A 13,897-nucleotide genomic window follows, 5' to 3' on the forward strand; every position below is an offset into this window, starting at 1 on the left:
TTTTTGTTTGTTTGTTTTGTCTCTTTAGAGTTCATATTTGAACTAAGAGCTGTGGACCAAGAATAGACATTAAGTTTATCTGAGTTGCAGACTATCCAGCTGGAATGAGGCATAAGAATAGTGGAATGCTGGAAACAAATCAAATTGATTGTGACACAAAACTATTTCAGGCATTTACATGATAGCAGTAAGGTCTCAGCTGTAGTATTTTTATGTTTGGATATAATTAGAAGTTTGTGAGAGTACATTACTTGATTTAAATTTTCTTCTTAGAACTTAACATGGCTGATATAAGGGACTAGTTCTTGGGACCTTGTTCATGTGAAAGAGGTAAAATACAACAAGGAACCCATTTTTTCCCCTGTTTTTGTTGCTTTTAATAACAATTCTAATATGTTTATGAGAGTTGGTGGTGTATGTTATCCAGCCTATAAAATTCTGCATGAAACCTTGTTTTCAAGTGTAAGAGCTATCTCTATAACAGATTTCACTGCTGCAAGCTGCTATTTAAACAACACTCTGTACTGTTGTGAAACATCTGCACTAATTGTAGTTTGAGGGAAAAATTTCAGGGATGTTAAACCCTTTCTGCATGTTCTGAAGTAAGCCTGGGCTGCATTTAGTGGTTAAAAGGATTCACTGCATCATTTGTGGACAGGCAAAAAATGTGCATCTAGGACCCTAAAATGAAATGGTGAAATGCTGTATTTGGAGGAAGTTAATATGTGGAGGTCAGGAAATGATAGGCTACAGTTAAGATTGTTCAAAGAATGTTAGCTCCTTTTAAATATAAATTACTTCATAGTTTTTAATTATACTGACTGAATTTTGGAGAAGGAGAAAAAATTCCAACAGAAATGGCATAGGCACAGTGAAGCAGGAATAAATGAGACCTTTCAAGCAAAATTCTTCTGTGATTTGGCCATATCTGCTGTACTTATCAGGCAGATAATCTCTGTTTGCATTTAGTTCATTAATAGTGAATTAGATTTTTGGTGAAGTGGCAGGTATGGGAGTTGAGGAGGAAAAGGCTCTCATAGAATAAGCTTTTAGTGAAGCATATTTATGAATATCCCAAGAGTCTGCCTTGGGGATGGCATTTATGATGAGAAACAGTAGTACTAGCTTATGCTAGCTGGGTAGAAATTCTAACATCTGGATTCTGATCTCTTCCTTTGAAAAAAATGTGTTGAGGATTTTGCTTTTAACAGAAAATTTATCAGGTCCTCATCCTTCCTATTTGAGAAGTTGGTATTAGAAATTTATTTTTAGTAGCTAACAAATTATTTTTGTTATAGTAAAGTATGACTAAAATAATGAAAATGTTGTCTGTGTTTGCTTTAGCTTTAGTCATATTTAATATTAGAAGCTATATACCTATATTTTTATAACTACATATACACACATGTACCTGATGAAAGACTTACAGTGCTCTCTTCCCTCTTTACGAAGTAGCATACAATGGCTTTTACAAGCTATACTGTAGTAACATGACTGAGGTAGTAGTTAGATTTATCAGACTAAGAAGGTTGGTTTGAATTCTGTAAAGCAGTTTGTGCAGAATAACACTTCCTGAAGGTCAGAGGTGTTAATTACAGACTTATGAGTGTCAGCACACTGGATTTGCTTATTTCTTGTGGATAGGACAGCACAGAATAATTATTTTTTAATTTATATTTTGATAGCTACAGCTGTGAACATAAATAGTGCAATATTCCTCTCTCCCTCTCCCTTTCCATTTCCCTCTTCCGCTCCATCTCTCTCTCTCCCTCTCCCTCTCCCTCTCCCTCTCCCTCTCCCTCTCCCTCTCCCTCTCCCTCTCCCTCTCCCTCTCCCTCATCGCTACCTCTCCTCTCTATCTCTATCTCTACTCTCTCATCTCTACTCTATCTCTACTCTATCTCATCTCTATCTCTATCTCTATCTCTATCTCTATCTCTATCTCTATCTCTATCTCTATCTCTATCTCTATCTCTATCTCTACCTCTACCTCTATCTCTATCTCTATCTCTATCTCTATCATCTCTATCCTCTCTGTCCTCTCTATCTCTATCTCTATCTCTATCTCTATCTCTATCTCTATCTCTATCTCTATCTCTATCTCTATCTCTATCTCTATCTCTGTCTCTATCTCTATCTCTATCTCTATCATCTCTATCCTCTCTGTCCTCTCTATCTCTATCCTCTCTCTCTCTCTATCTATCTCTCTATCTCTATCTCTCTATCTCTCTCTCTCTCTCTCTATCTCTATCATCTCTATCATCTCTATCTCTATCATCTCTATCTCTATCTCTCTATCTCTCTATATCATCATCTCTATCTCTCTATATCTCTATCTATGTATCTTTATGTATCTCTATCTCTATATGTATATCTATATCTGTCCATCTGTATCTCAAGGTTAAGATTTTCAACAGATCCTAAATGAGCTAAATGTTGACTGATTTATTTTTCCAAGCCTCAGACTGAAATGATACTTTTGACAGTCACTGTGAATTATTCCAATATATTTTTATCCAGTGTGTTGTTATGCACAGTGGAATTGTGTATATGATTCCTTATCAGGCAAGTGATGTTCTCACCTTTTTCCTGACACATGCTGGCATATCAGATAATTGTTTATTGCAGATATATTACTGGTTATATAAGCAACAACAAATTGAAACTGATTCTTAAGCTTTTTTCCTGGATTTCATCCTTTCCTGGGTAATATTTTTCTCATCTTTCTCAGAGCTATTCTGTCTGTCAGTACTTATTTTCTTTGACTTACTAAGCATTTCGGATACTTTTGTACTCCTTGTTGGAGCTAATATGGTCCATCTGGTCTGACTGTCAGGATGAGCCTGTTCAGAGAGTAGAATTTCTCTTGCAGAGTCCAAGAAGCTGACATCCTGTCACAGATACAGTTACAAATTCCTGCTTGCCAAATGGGCATATTTCTTTCAACAACACTGAATCCCACCATTGAAAATAACTGTTTGATAAAATTGCAAAAGCCACCAGATTTGGAAAAAACCTGAGTATTAATGTGCAAATGACATGCAAGGATGGCTAACATCATCCATTTTCCATACATTTCCTGAGGAGAGCTGCGTAGTTGAAAATGTGATGACTTTAAGCATTGTTCTATGTATTATGAACTTTATTTAATTTAAAAAATATCTTATTCATAGCTTGAAAGGTTTTGTTGGTATTGTTCAGAGCTTCCAAGCCAATTAGTTTGTTACTGTAACAGAACACTAATGCTGCCTGCATTGCAGTGCATGGAAGTTCATGTAGCTCAGCCACGGATTCATCACTGCTTTTGGCAAGCTTGGCACCCTTAGGTTCTTCTAATGCTTTTTTGGAACAGACCCCAGTTTGAGTTTGGTGATCAATAAAATGAGGTGTGGAGAGTGTGAAGAGCAGATTTTGATCTTTGTTTTCTCTGACTGCCCATCCAGCTGGACACTTAGGCAACTATTTTCCATTTCAGAGTGTCTTGGAGTAAACACATCTCTGTTTTTTTTTAATACTACTACTTAACAAGAATGCTAAATTCTGTAATCTATGTTACATTTGTTTCCAGTATTTGCTATTGATGAAGCCTATAATATAGGTGTTGTTTTGTTGGGATTTTTTGCCTTTTTACTAATCAGTTGTGTGGGTTGATAATAGTTAGAAACCACAACTTACTGTGGGCTTCTAATATGCCAGTTGCACAGCCCAGGAGGTGTCTACCACCTGGATCTCTGTATGGCAATAGAGTTACTTGTCAGAGGTACGAATTTTAAGGGTGATAAAATATTTTGGTTAATTACCACAGCTTGATGTGCTGAGGTTAAACTACCCGTTTTCAGCCAGAATTGTCTTTCTGAATTATTTAAATTATAAATAAATAATGTTGGTTTTTTTTTATTGTGGTAAATCTGGGTTATAAATTTATATGCAAATAAGTTGAGTATTTTCCTTTCTTACATGTCTGTTGTCCATGGAGATGACAACTTTTCAGACTACATTTTTATGGGCCTGCCTTCCATTAGACAGTTTCTTAATGAAAATTCATCTCATAGGTTATCCACTTTGTTTTTCACAGTTTTACAGTTTCTTAATGAAAATTCATCTCATAGGTTAGCCATTTTGTTTTTCACAGTTTTTCAGTTAGTGTTAATTACCACTGTCATGATAGGATACAAAAGAACATATATAATTAAGAAAGGACACAGAGGTAGACATTTGGTTGTTTTGGTTTTTATTTGCTTTTTAACTATAATGCTGTTGTTTAAAGAGCATCCACTGTCTGATTTGTTATGACAACAGCTGTTTAATTGCTGCTTTTCCCTTAACAGGAGAAGTGTACATGGATTTACTAACCTTTAAAAATATTGTAGATATATCACTGATGGAATAGATTGTTTTGCTGATGAAAATAAAGAGTTTTCAAAAGGTGTGTATGAGTACATAAACATGCATATGTATGGTTATTTTTCTAATCATTAGGCTGAAAAGTGCTACCAGCAATCATGTTTGAAACAGAGACATTTTCCTGTTCTTCTAAGGACAGCAGTGAACCATCCAAGGGTATGTCAGGTATGGCTTCTATTAGTTTTCAAATAGTTTGATTAATATCTCTAAATGTAAGACATAAGAAAATATTTAATACTTTGTATTTACAATATTGTATAACACTTGTCCTTTTTCTTGGTTCTTACCTGTCGCATTGCTTAAAAACCTTCATACAAAGGATGCATCTGTAGGCATTGAGTGTAAGTCATTGAGTTACTGGTGTCACTCCATCCTCCAATGATAGTTCAGTTTGCTCTCTGAAAACGAGACTGGCTGTATTTAACTTGTCATTTAAATTGAGTTTTTAGATTTTAAGAAAATGGTAAATCCACTTTCTCAGAGTTCTATTTCTAGCTTACTTTTACAAAGGGATTAGTCTTGGATGTAAAAACATTTGCATTTACCAAGGAAGACTAAAGCAGTAAGAGAGTCATCTTTATTTTTTTATTGAAGCTGTTCAAAAATGTCAATTTTCTTTAAAAATAGCTGCATTGGTGATGAAAAGAGAATAAATATATTTTTTATAAGAATGCTGATTGTTAATTAAGTAAAATATAAGAATAATAACAGTAGCAGCAAAAAAAGTGAAAAGAAAGTAATGTTGGTCTCAAAACATGATCCTCTGTGTTGTTTCAGGGAACAAGACAGACACAAAGCCTATGCAATGCTTTGCTAGGACTGTACTGTGTAGGCATCCTGTGAAGGTTTCTGGCTCTGGGAACAGGTTTTGATACCAGTTTTAGTGGGCTGTCTTTTCAAACAAAATCTTGTAAACACTCTCTTCCATTCCAGAAAGGCTGTTTACGATCAAGTTAAAAGAGCTTTGTGTAACATATGGACTTACAATGTTTTAGGCTGACACTTTCATTAAGGCACTGAGATTATTCTTACTTAACCCCCCCCAAACAAATCCATGGACTGTATATGAAGGTTGTCTGGTTCTGTTTTACAGTTTAATCCCTATTACTGTTATTGTTATTTTTGGTTTATCTCCAAGGCACATTAAAGCACTGTATCCCCCTGAACATAATTAGGTTAATGTTTCATGTTTGTAGGACAGCTTCTTAGACTTTTTATTAGCTCTGCTGCTAGGTTCTCTGCTGCTAGGTTTCAGTGTCTTGCTCTGGTTCCTGACACTTTTCATTAGTGACCTCTGCAGTCAGAGTCCTGTTCTGTGCATTAATTAAATAGTTAACATTCAATAATGTGCTGCAATATCATTTATTTATGTGGTTATAAGGCTAACAGAGTTTAAATAAAATGCGATTTGGAAATCCACATGCTCTTGTAAAACAGTTCATATATGTCATGTAGATTTAAATTGTCAGCATGGGAACTACTGTTCTGGAACTTCATCCCTTTGTAAGGCTGAAACAAACATTTGCTGGAGCTAAGCATGGTATACATAAGTCTAAGTTTGCCTCTAAGGCCCTGTGACCTATTCTGTTTTCCTCTAGGTGCTTCTGTAGAAGCTGCCATCCTTTGCCTTTTTTGGGTTCTAGTATTATTTTTTCTGTTTGGAGAAAATCTGTGCTGAGGACTAGTTTAAAATCATCAAACTCAATTCATTTGGGATTAATTATGTAAAATTAGCTATAGCAAATTCTGTTTTGGCCTTCGCCCTCTTTATTCTGTCTCATCTCTTTGAAACTATTCCTTCTTGCTCTGTAAGTATTTTTTAATCTCTCTCCTTGTGTCTGAGACTGTATTTAAAAAGGAATAAAATTTTGTCTAAATAGTCTGCATAGTAAGAGCAGACGTAGCTGTTCTGTATCCTTGGTCAGTTTCAATACAGAAGCTTCACAAGTTTCAAATTAAAGGAGTAAAATCAGGTATAAGAAAATCTGGTTTCAGCCCACACGTGAAGCTGAGCAGCCCTTCTGTGTTCTCTGTCTTTCTCCAGACAAGAACAAGAGCATTCCCACAAAGCACCGTAGCTGTGCTATTATAAATACACTATTGCCTTGTATCAACAAAACCATTTATCACATTCAAGAGCTAGAATTGAAGATAGAGAAATGCTTTCAACAGGTACATTTATCTTTGAAAATGGCCAAGTGATTCCTAGGAACAAGTGTGTTTTTGAATAGGATTTTACTATGTTGGTTTTTATAGAACTTTAACTTCATGTCATATGTACTCTCCAAAACAGTACCCTGGAGGTTCATCTGCTAGTTGTGAGCTGCTTTTCATCTGCTCAACAGTTTTGACAAATCAGTCAATTTTATTATTAAACAATATATACCACAATATCATAATCTAACATCACTGCATCATAAAGATTAGTAAATTCATATATATTCAGGTGCACGCAGAGTCAAATTGCTCCAGCTATCTCCAAAATCAATTTTATCCTCATCCTGAGTAGACATGGATACTGATCCATGTGCCAATTTCTCTCATTTATAGTAAGCAGTATTTAACAATTCCTTGACTGCAAAGTTTCTTTACACTTCTGTTGAGAGACACGGGTTTGAGAATGCTATGACTCTTTCTCTAGCAGTACATGATTATTTCCTAGCCTATAGAGGTTTCGTATGAATAGAAACAAGAATAAAGGGAAGCTAATACAACGAGTAGGTAGATGAAGGAGGCAAGCAATATATACCTTTTGAAGATACACTAGAATCTTCCCACTAACTTCTTTGAGAACATGATTAGTGTAATTTAAATAATTCACTTTTACTGGAGAAGTCTTTTCCATACGTTAATAAATTTTGCATATGTCCACACTGCAGTAAGATCTGATGGCTGCTTGCACAGACAAGTTATATTTAAATAATTAATCTCCAATACTGAGATAATGTCGTCATTCCAGCACATCAAGAAGACTGTCTTAGATTAGTATTCCACAAACACTGCTCAGTGCTCTTCAGGGAGATTTCTGCAACTGCAGCACAGATACTAAGAGAATCCAAGGTGCATGGACTACAGACTCTAACTCCAGTTAGAGTGTAGATGTTAATCTAATAGGAAATTTCACATTGCCTCAGTCATCTTTATTTAAAATGTGAGAACAGTGACATTATTTTGATGTCATCATTTTGTCATCAGTATACAGGAGTTAGATGAATGAGCATTGGCAAGTCCTTATGTTTATTCATTTTAATGTTAGCTTAAACTGTTTCTGTAAGTCCTGTGCATATTTTCCATGTCTAAGTTCTTAATATACAGAGATTCAAAATAACCTGAGGCCTCTAAGAGGAGAAAAGCTGGAGCTGCTGTAGTATGAGTATTCAATCATTAATGCTTTTAAAAATACTAAAAAAAAGGGAGTTTAGATTTTTTTTTTGCATATGAAATTATTTACATCTCTGCTAGTAACTTAAGTATTACCAGCACTGTGTCCAGGTGACATGGAGAACCTCATATCCATACTGCTAAATTCTTACACTCTGAACCAGGATAGACACTGCTTGTGCTTAGAAATGGTTTGTGAATGTGATAATTTCCCTTTCCAGTTGTATCAGTAAGATTTAGTAACAGTTTAACGGTTAAAGCTGATCGAGTTGCTGGGCCCAGAGCACTTCTGTCTGTTTAATTTGCTGTGGTGGACATAGCCCTAATGGAGAAAAAAATCCTATGAAGATCAGAGAGAACCTCTGTTATAGTTCTGAGATTTAAAACAAAGTGCAGAGGTGAAGAGTGAAAATGAAATCAGCAGTATTGAGGAATTAAAAAAAATAAAAATCAAGTAATATGTAACAGGTGTGTACAAAGCCTGGGCTTTATTAGCAACTGTTTGGAGAGGCACAGTTTTTGAGAATTATTAAACTTTGGAATGATTTTAAAATGTTCAAAAGCATTCATCTGTATGCAATTAGATCCTCTTATGAGAAAAAATTCAACATTCTATTATGCTTTTTGTTAGGAAATTGAAAAAGTGCATAACATCTGAGATGTATAACTGAGTTCATGTTTTGCTTTTGCAGCATGATTATGTGTTTAAGGAGGAGAAAATACCATGGTAAGAGTCATACATACAGAATCATACAAAATGATGCATTTGTTTTAATGTCTGGTAATTATTTGATGAAATGTTAGTCTGGCTAGGGAGTCTGTTCTGTGAGCTGTAGACTTTGCTAAGTTCTTCTGTAAGGTAGACTGCACCTAAGATAAACATTCTCAGTGTATGCAGGATCTAGTTGCTTCAGAAGACCAAAGGGTGTTTATGGAGAATTTCTTATATCTTTCCTACTCTTGTTTAATTTTTAAAGATTCAAGATGGTTGCAGGTCTCAGATCCAGCTAAGTGATGAGTTGGTGATAGTTTTCAGTTATTGTCACCTCTGAAATTGGGCCAATTCTGCCAGTTGTCTCAGGTACCTCAATATGACTAAGGGTGCTTGTTTCAGGTTCTCAGTGCTTTAACTTTTGGGTTGGAACATCATGTATAAGCATTCTTGACAACCTTAAGGTGATGACTTCCCTTAAACTGATAAAACTGAAGCTACACCTGCCCTGCAGTGGCAATGTGCCTGTGTCTGCACAAAGGCAGCAACGAATGGTTCTGCCTCTTAGAGGAGTCTGGAAAGTGCAACATACATTGCTAATGTGCATGCAGAACTTGGAAAGAGTAACAGCTTTTCTACAACAGTTTCTCTTTGGCAAATGCATATCAGGACAAAAAATAAAGATCTATGTAAGTACAAGATGTAAAGAAATCTGTTTCTTGTATCTCTGGAAAAAATCTGAGGAAAGCATTTGTATGGGATTTGTACAATTAATAATTCTGCTGTATAACTCATTCAGTTTAATTAACCAGCCTTTAAATGTGTAAGATTCAATAAAGGCATTTTTGATTTAGTGAAAGTAATATTTACTTAACAATGCTAATTTAAATTAAGTCTAAAATTCTTTAGTGACAGTGGCTTTTATCTACAGTCAAACAAAACATGTCAGGGCTGGAGTTATTGAAGATATTTGGTTATCATTCTCCAGCAAATTGGATTTTAAAGAAGCTGATGAATCTTGTGAAGGTAAAAAGATTTCATAATACTCAATCTCAGTGGTGTAAGTTACTTGTCCTCATTTAATATATGCTTTGCATTTGTGATAATAGTTGCCTGCTCTATCTGCTGTAAATGATGTGAGTATTCTTTGAAATCTGTGTGTCATCTGCCAAGGTGAAAGGCATTCATTTTAAATGCTATATTAAGTAATATTAAATCATCCTCCATACAAGGAGATAATTTACATTTCTATATTTAGATTCATACTGTGTTAACCCATCCAGAGTCTGAGCCAGCTGAACTAGTTATGTTCATTGGTTGAAATTCTGCATCTTTTGTTTCCTTTAATTTCTGTAAAACAAAGAACTGCATTGCTGTTCCAGGGTATTCATAGCATACTCTCAACATAGAGTTCTGGCTTTGACAGTTTATGTCCTTACTCAGATTATACATTTTTGAATTAAGTTTTAAATATTAAAGAGATTGTGTGCATTTTTTTTTCTCTAAGCCAATGTGCAACCTTTTAAGTACTACTAGCCTGAGGCAATCCTCTCTGCAGTAAACTGTGTGATAATATTTCTGTTGATGGCAGTGAAGCCAAAATTTCACTCCAGATTTTAAGCAGTTGTCCTGCTTTTCAATGCCTGTAGTTTTTAATCAAAATAATCTGGGGAATTATTGACTGTGAAATGAAAATGGAAATGTTTTGGACTCTGTAGCTTATATAATTCTTATTTTTTTATAGATCAGAGCAAACGGATGATGACCTCAAAGCATCTTCTATCAAAACAAATAACCGAGGCATTTTTGATAGCTAAATTTCACATAATGAAATGACAATTTTTGTGTAGCATGGGTAAAACAGTGCTGTTGAGACACTGCACTGAATATTCTCAGAACTCCAAAGATTTCAATGAAGTAATTGAAACTTAGAAGAATCAAATTAAATAAATACTCTTTTAAAAACTGAGATAATTAGGAACTTGTACTCTTACTTGCATAACTACTTACCCAATGAGCAAGACAAGGATGGACATTTTGCGCCATCTACATTGAATGGATTTTTGTTGTACTCATCACTGGAAATTGAATTTCCTCTGCTGGAGAGAAATGCTATTGAATGTGAAAGTTCCATTTGTAACCAGTTGTGCTTGCCTTGATAGATGTGAAGAGGCAGCTTTATATTGAGAAAGAAACTGGAATAAGCAGTGTGTATTTAAGCCTTGCTAAGAAATAATTATAATGTATTTTTAAAGGCAGAAGTGTAAGCAATGGTGCTTACTGTGATATGAGTGAACAGGCCCATTTTGTGTTGAGAGTGAAGCTTGAATAAAGAGCATATGATTAAGTTTTCATTAAAAAAATATTTTTTAATGTATTTTTAAAGACATCAAGACATTAACCTTGAAGCAGGAAACAGAAGCTTCACTATTGAAAGTTACTGAGCTAATTAAACGGTTGGAGGCTGATCGTGAGGAGGCAGAAAAAGCTTTGGAGTTGGAGAGACAGCAAAGCAAAAAGCTTGGCATGAAAATTGCTAGTATGTCACTTTGGAGGCTTCAGCAGCTCCCTGCAGCTGTGCAAAAAGGTATTGGTATTGAAACTAAGAATATTTGTCACTTTTCATTCAGTTCGTTACCAAGAAGAAGAATTATGGTCTGATCATAGTTGTTTTTACTGTAGTAGGGAACAATATTTACTCTTCTGAATTTGGTGTGCTTGAATATACGTTTGGAAAAATAAAAGGGAAGTACTATGAAATGTTCAACATTGAGAAATAGCATAAGAGTAGGAATGACACTATTCAAATGATAATAAATGTTCAGTTTTGGAACAAGGAATGAGAAGCTGAAACAGAACTATAAGATAAGGTTTTTGTGTTAAACCGTAGACTAAAACAGAAATTCCATGGCCTGAAGCAGGTACGGTCTGAACAGGAGGTTCCTGGATGTAAAGTCATAGATGGCACTGTAGTGCATATTCTGGTGCACATCATCCTGAGATCTTCAACAAATGACAGTGCAAGAGTATTCCATGGCTGTGCTACTGAATGGAAATCAATGTAACATGGAGGCAAGCCAGGAGTTGTTTAGTTCCAAATGCTGGGTTTTTTTTTCTTTCTCTCACTTCCTCCCCCAGGAAGGCAAAATGTCAAATAGTGCACGTCCCTAACAATGTATCAGAAAAATGTGTGTGTGCCTGTTTATTATAGCCAGTGATTAACTCTTGACTTGGAAACTAGAAATCTGTGTTAAGATGTTGGCAGTTTGCAGAGATTGCTTTCCTTAAAATCAATTGCCTCCAAAAAGACAATTTTTGATGTCCTGAAAACAGAGGAGGAAATTGAATAAAGAATCAGAATTAAAATTCATTGATGGGTTAGAAACTGATTTCAGGAGAAAATCCAGTGGCAATTGAAAGGTCAGTTTTACAGAAGTAAAGAACAACAGGAGATTGATAATAGAATCTTCATTAGTCAGCACAGGACTTCAGGATGTGAGCTTTTTTTACTTTTGGATGTCTTTACCTGTAGTGATTCAGCTGTAAATGATTTCTGCATGTTGCTGTACATTCCTGTTGCTTTTGCTTGGCTGCTTAGCATTCTCTATAAATATCAGAAGTTTGGGATAGTGGAATATAATTAACACATTTTAAATTCTGTTAATATATGCAATGCTACAGTATGGTAAAAAACCCACAACAAGAAGGCAAAACAAACCAGCATGAAGTTTGGCTGTGAAAATTAACCAACTCGACTCCCTTGATTTGTCAGTGGGCTATGTCAGTAGGATGTGGTGTCCTGGGAGTGAATTTGCAGTTCTCAGGATTATAACTTTCCATAGTATTATCAGTAAGACAAAAATTAGCTAAAATGGAATTAAAGATAAAGAAAAAAGCCTCTCAGGGATGTTATAATTATCCTTAATCTAAGTATTACAAGCCCAGGAGATTGTTAATTAAGAGTCTGCATGACCCATTCGGAGTAGACACTGAATGCTGTTATTTTTTCAGACTTCCCTTGGTTTCCATTATTGCTAGCTCCTGCTGCATCTGTGTCCTGTAGCACAATGAGCTGATGGTAGTGACATGACCTATCTTCAGGACTTACTTTCTCTGAAATATAACAAAAATCCAGCGTAAAACACATTTTATTCATCTTAATGTTAGGTATTATTTTGTATGATATAGAAAAGCCACCTATTCATATGATGTCGTTTCAACTTTCAGTAGCAATGAAATAATAATGTGGTAAATTTGTCATTTATGTCTTGTTAACCCAGTGAAAGCCCTGTTAAGGGATTTCATTGGATATTCTATAGCTACTTCTCAGAGCTAGAGAGATATTTTTCCCTCCATAAAATGTGGTTCAGTCTTTCAAATTTATGGCGAAGTTTACTGCTCTTGAGACATTGATTTCTTCCCTCATCTGATAATCCTGCTTTACTTTTCCTAGTTTCATACCAATGATTTTTCCATACAGAAAAATCAGCAGCTGCAGGACACAATTCGTAATGCTTTTTTTTTTTTTTCCTAAGTAAAATAAAATGTGATGTGCAATGATAGGACAAAGGGTAGTGGGTGCAAGCTGGAGCACAGGACGTTCCACACTAACATGAGGAAAAACTTCACTGTGAGGGTGCCAGAGCCCTGGAACAGACTGCTCAGAGAGGTTGTGGAGTCTCCTCTGGAAACATTCAAATTTGCCTAGATGCCTTCCTGTGTGGCCTGCCCTAGGTGATCCTGCTGTGGCAGGGAGGTGGGACTCGATGATCTTTCAAGGTCCCTTCTAACCATTGAGATTCTGTGATTCAGCAATTAGTGGTCTAGTCAGAGATTTTCTTGTAAGGACCCACAGGAAATTTATGGCAAAGCCAGAAAACTGGCAGCAAACTCAGTTAAGACTGGAAATACTTATATGTGATGAATACAGTTTGTTAGTTGGCTTTGAGTTTATATTTGTAGTTTAGCTTTATCAAAGCTGGTTTAGTACAGCAAATGTCCCTGAACTGAAAATAGTTGGCATACCAAGACGTGTGGTTTGTACTTGCCTTGCTCTTCCTCTGCATCCACATACGTCTGTTGCTGGAGACTAGGAAGCTCAGCAGAGCTGGTTTTGTGTTAAAATAACCTCCTCTATATATGCCTTCAGGCTGGATGTTTTAATTTCCTTCATAAAAACAAAACCACACTTTGAAGATTTGCTTGCAGTACGTCCTAGGGTTATTAAAGATGAGTTTAAAAACAGTTCCACCGCTAATGGTGCATGTGGTGACATTTTGTAACATCTCTTTGGGCCTTCAAAGTAGTTCACAGCAATGTTTCACAAGTCTTACACTTACGACCACAAATGTCTTCGTCTCACTACGTATTGATGATGTCACTCAGATGCTCACAGTTTGT

General features: G+C 35.6%; 1 protein-coding gene across 1 annotated transcript in view; it reads left to right on the forward strand.

Annotated features, from left to right (window-relative positions):
• The first annotated feature begins 4,502 nt into the window (after positions 1-4,502).
• The window catches only part of CCDC178 (coiled-coil domain containing 178), a 114,485-nt gene continuing 105,090 nt past the window's right edge, over positions 4,503-13,897 (forward strand). Inside the window, 5 exon segments of the mRNA XM_054394780.1 lie at positions 4,503-4,560; positions 6,449-6,576; positions 8,478-8,518; positions 9,429-9,523; positions 10,884-11,084. Coding sequence (XP_054250755.1) covers positions 4,503-4,560; positions 6,449-6,576; positions 8,478-8,518; positions 9,429-9,523; positions 10,884-11,084 — 523 coding nt within the window.

The sequence above is a fragment of the Indicator indicator genome, chromosome 31, assembly GCF_027791375.1.
Source record: "Indicator indicator isolate 239-I01 chromosome 31, UM_Iind_1.1, whole genome shotgun sequence".
Lineage (NCBI taxonomy): Eukaryota > Metazoa > Chordata > Aves > Piciformes > Indicatoridae > Indicator > Indicator indicator.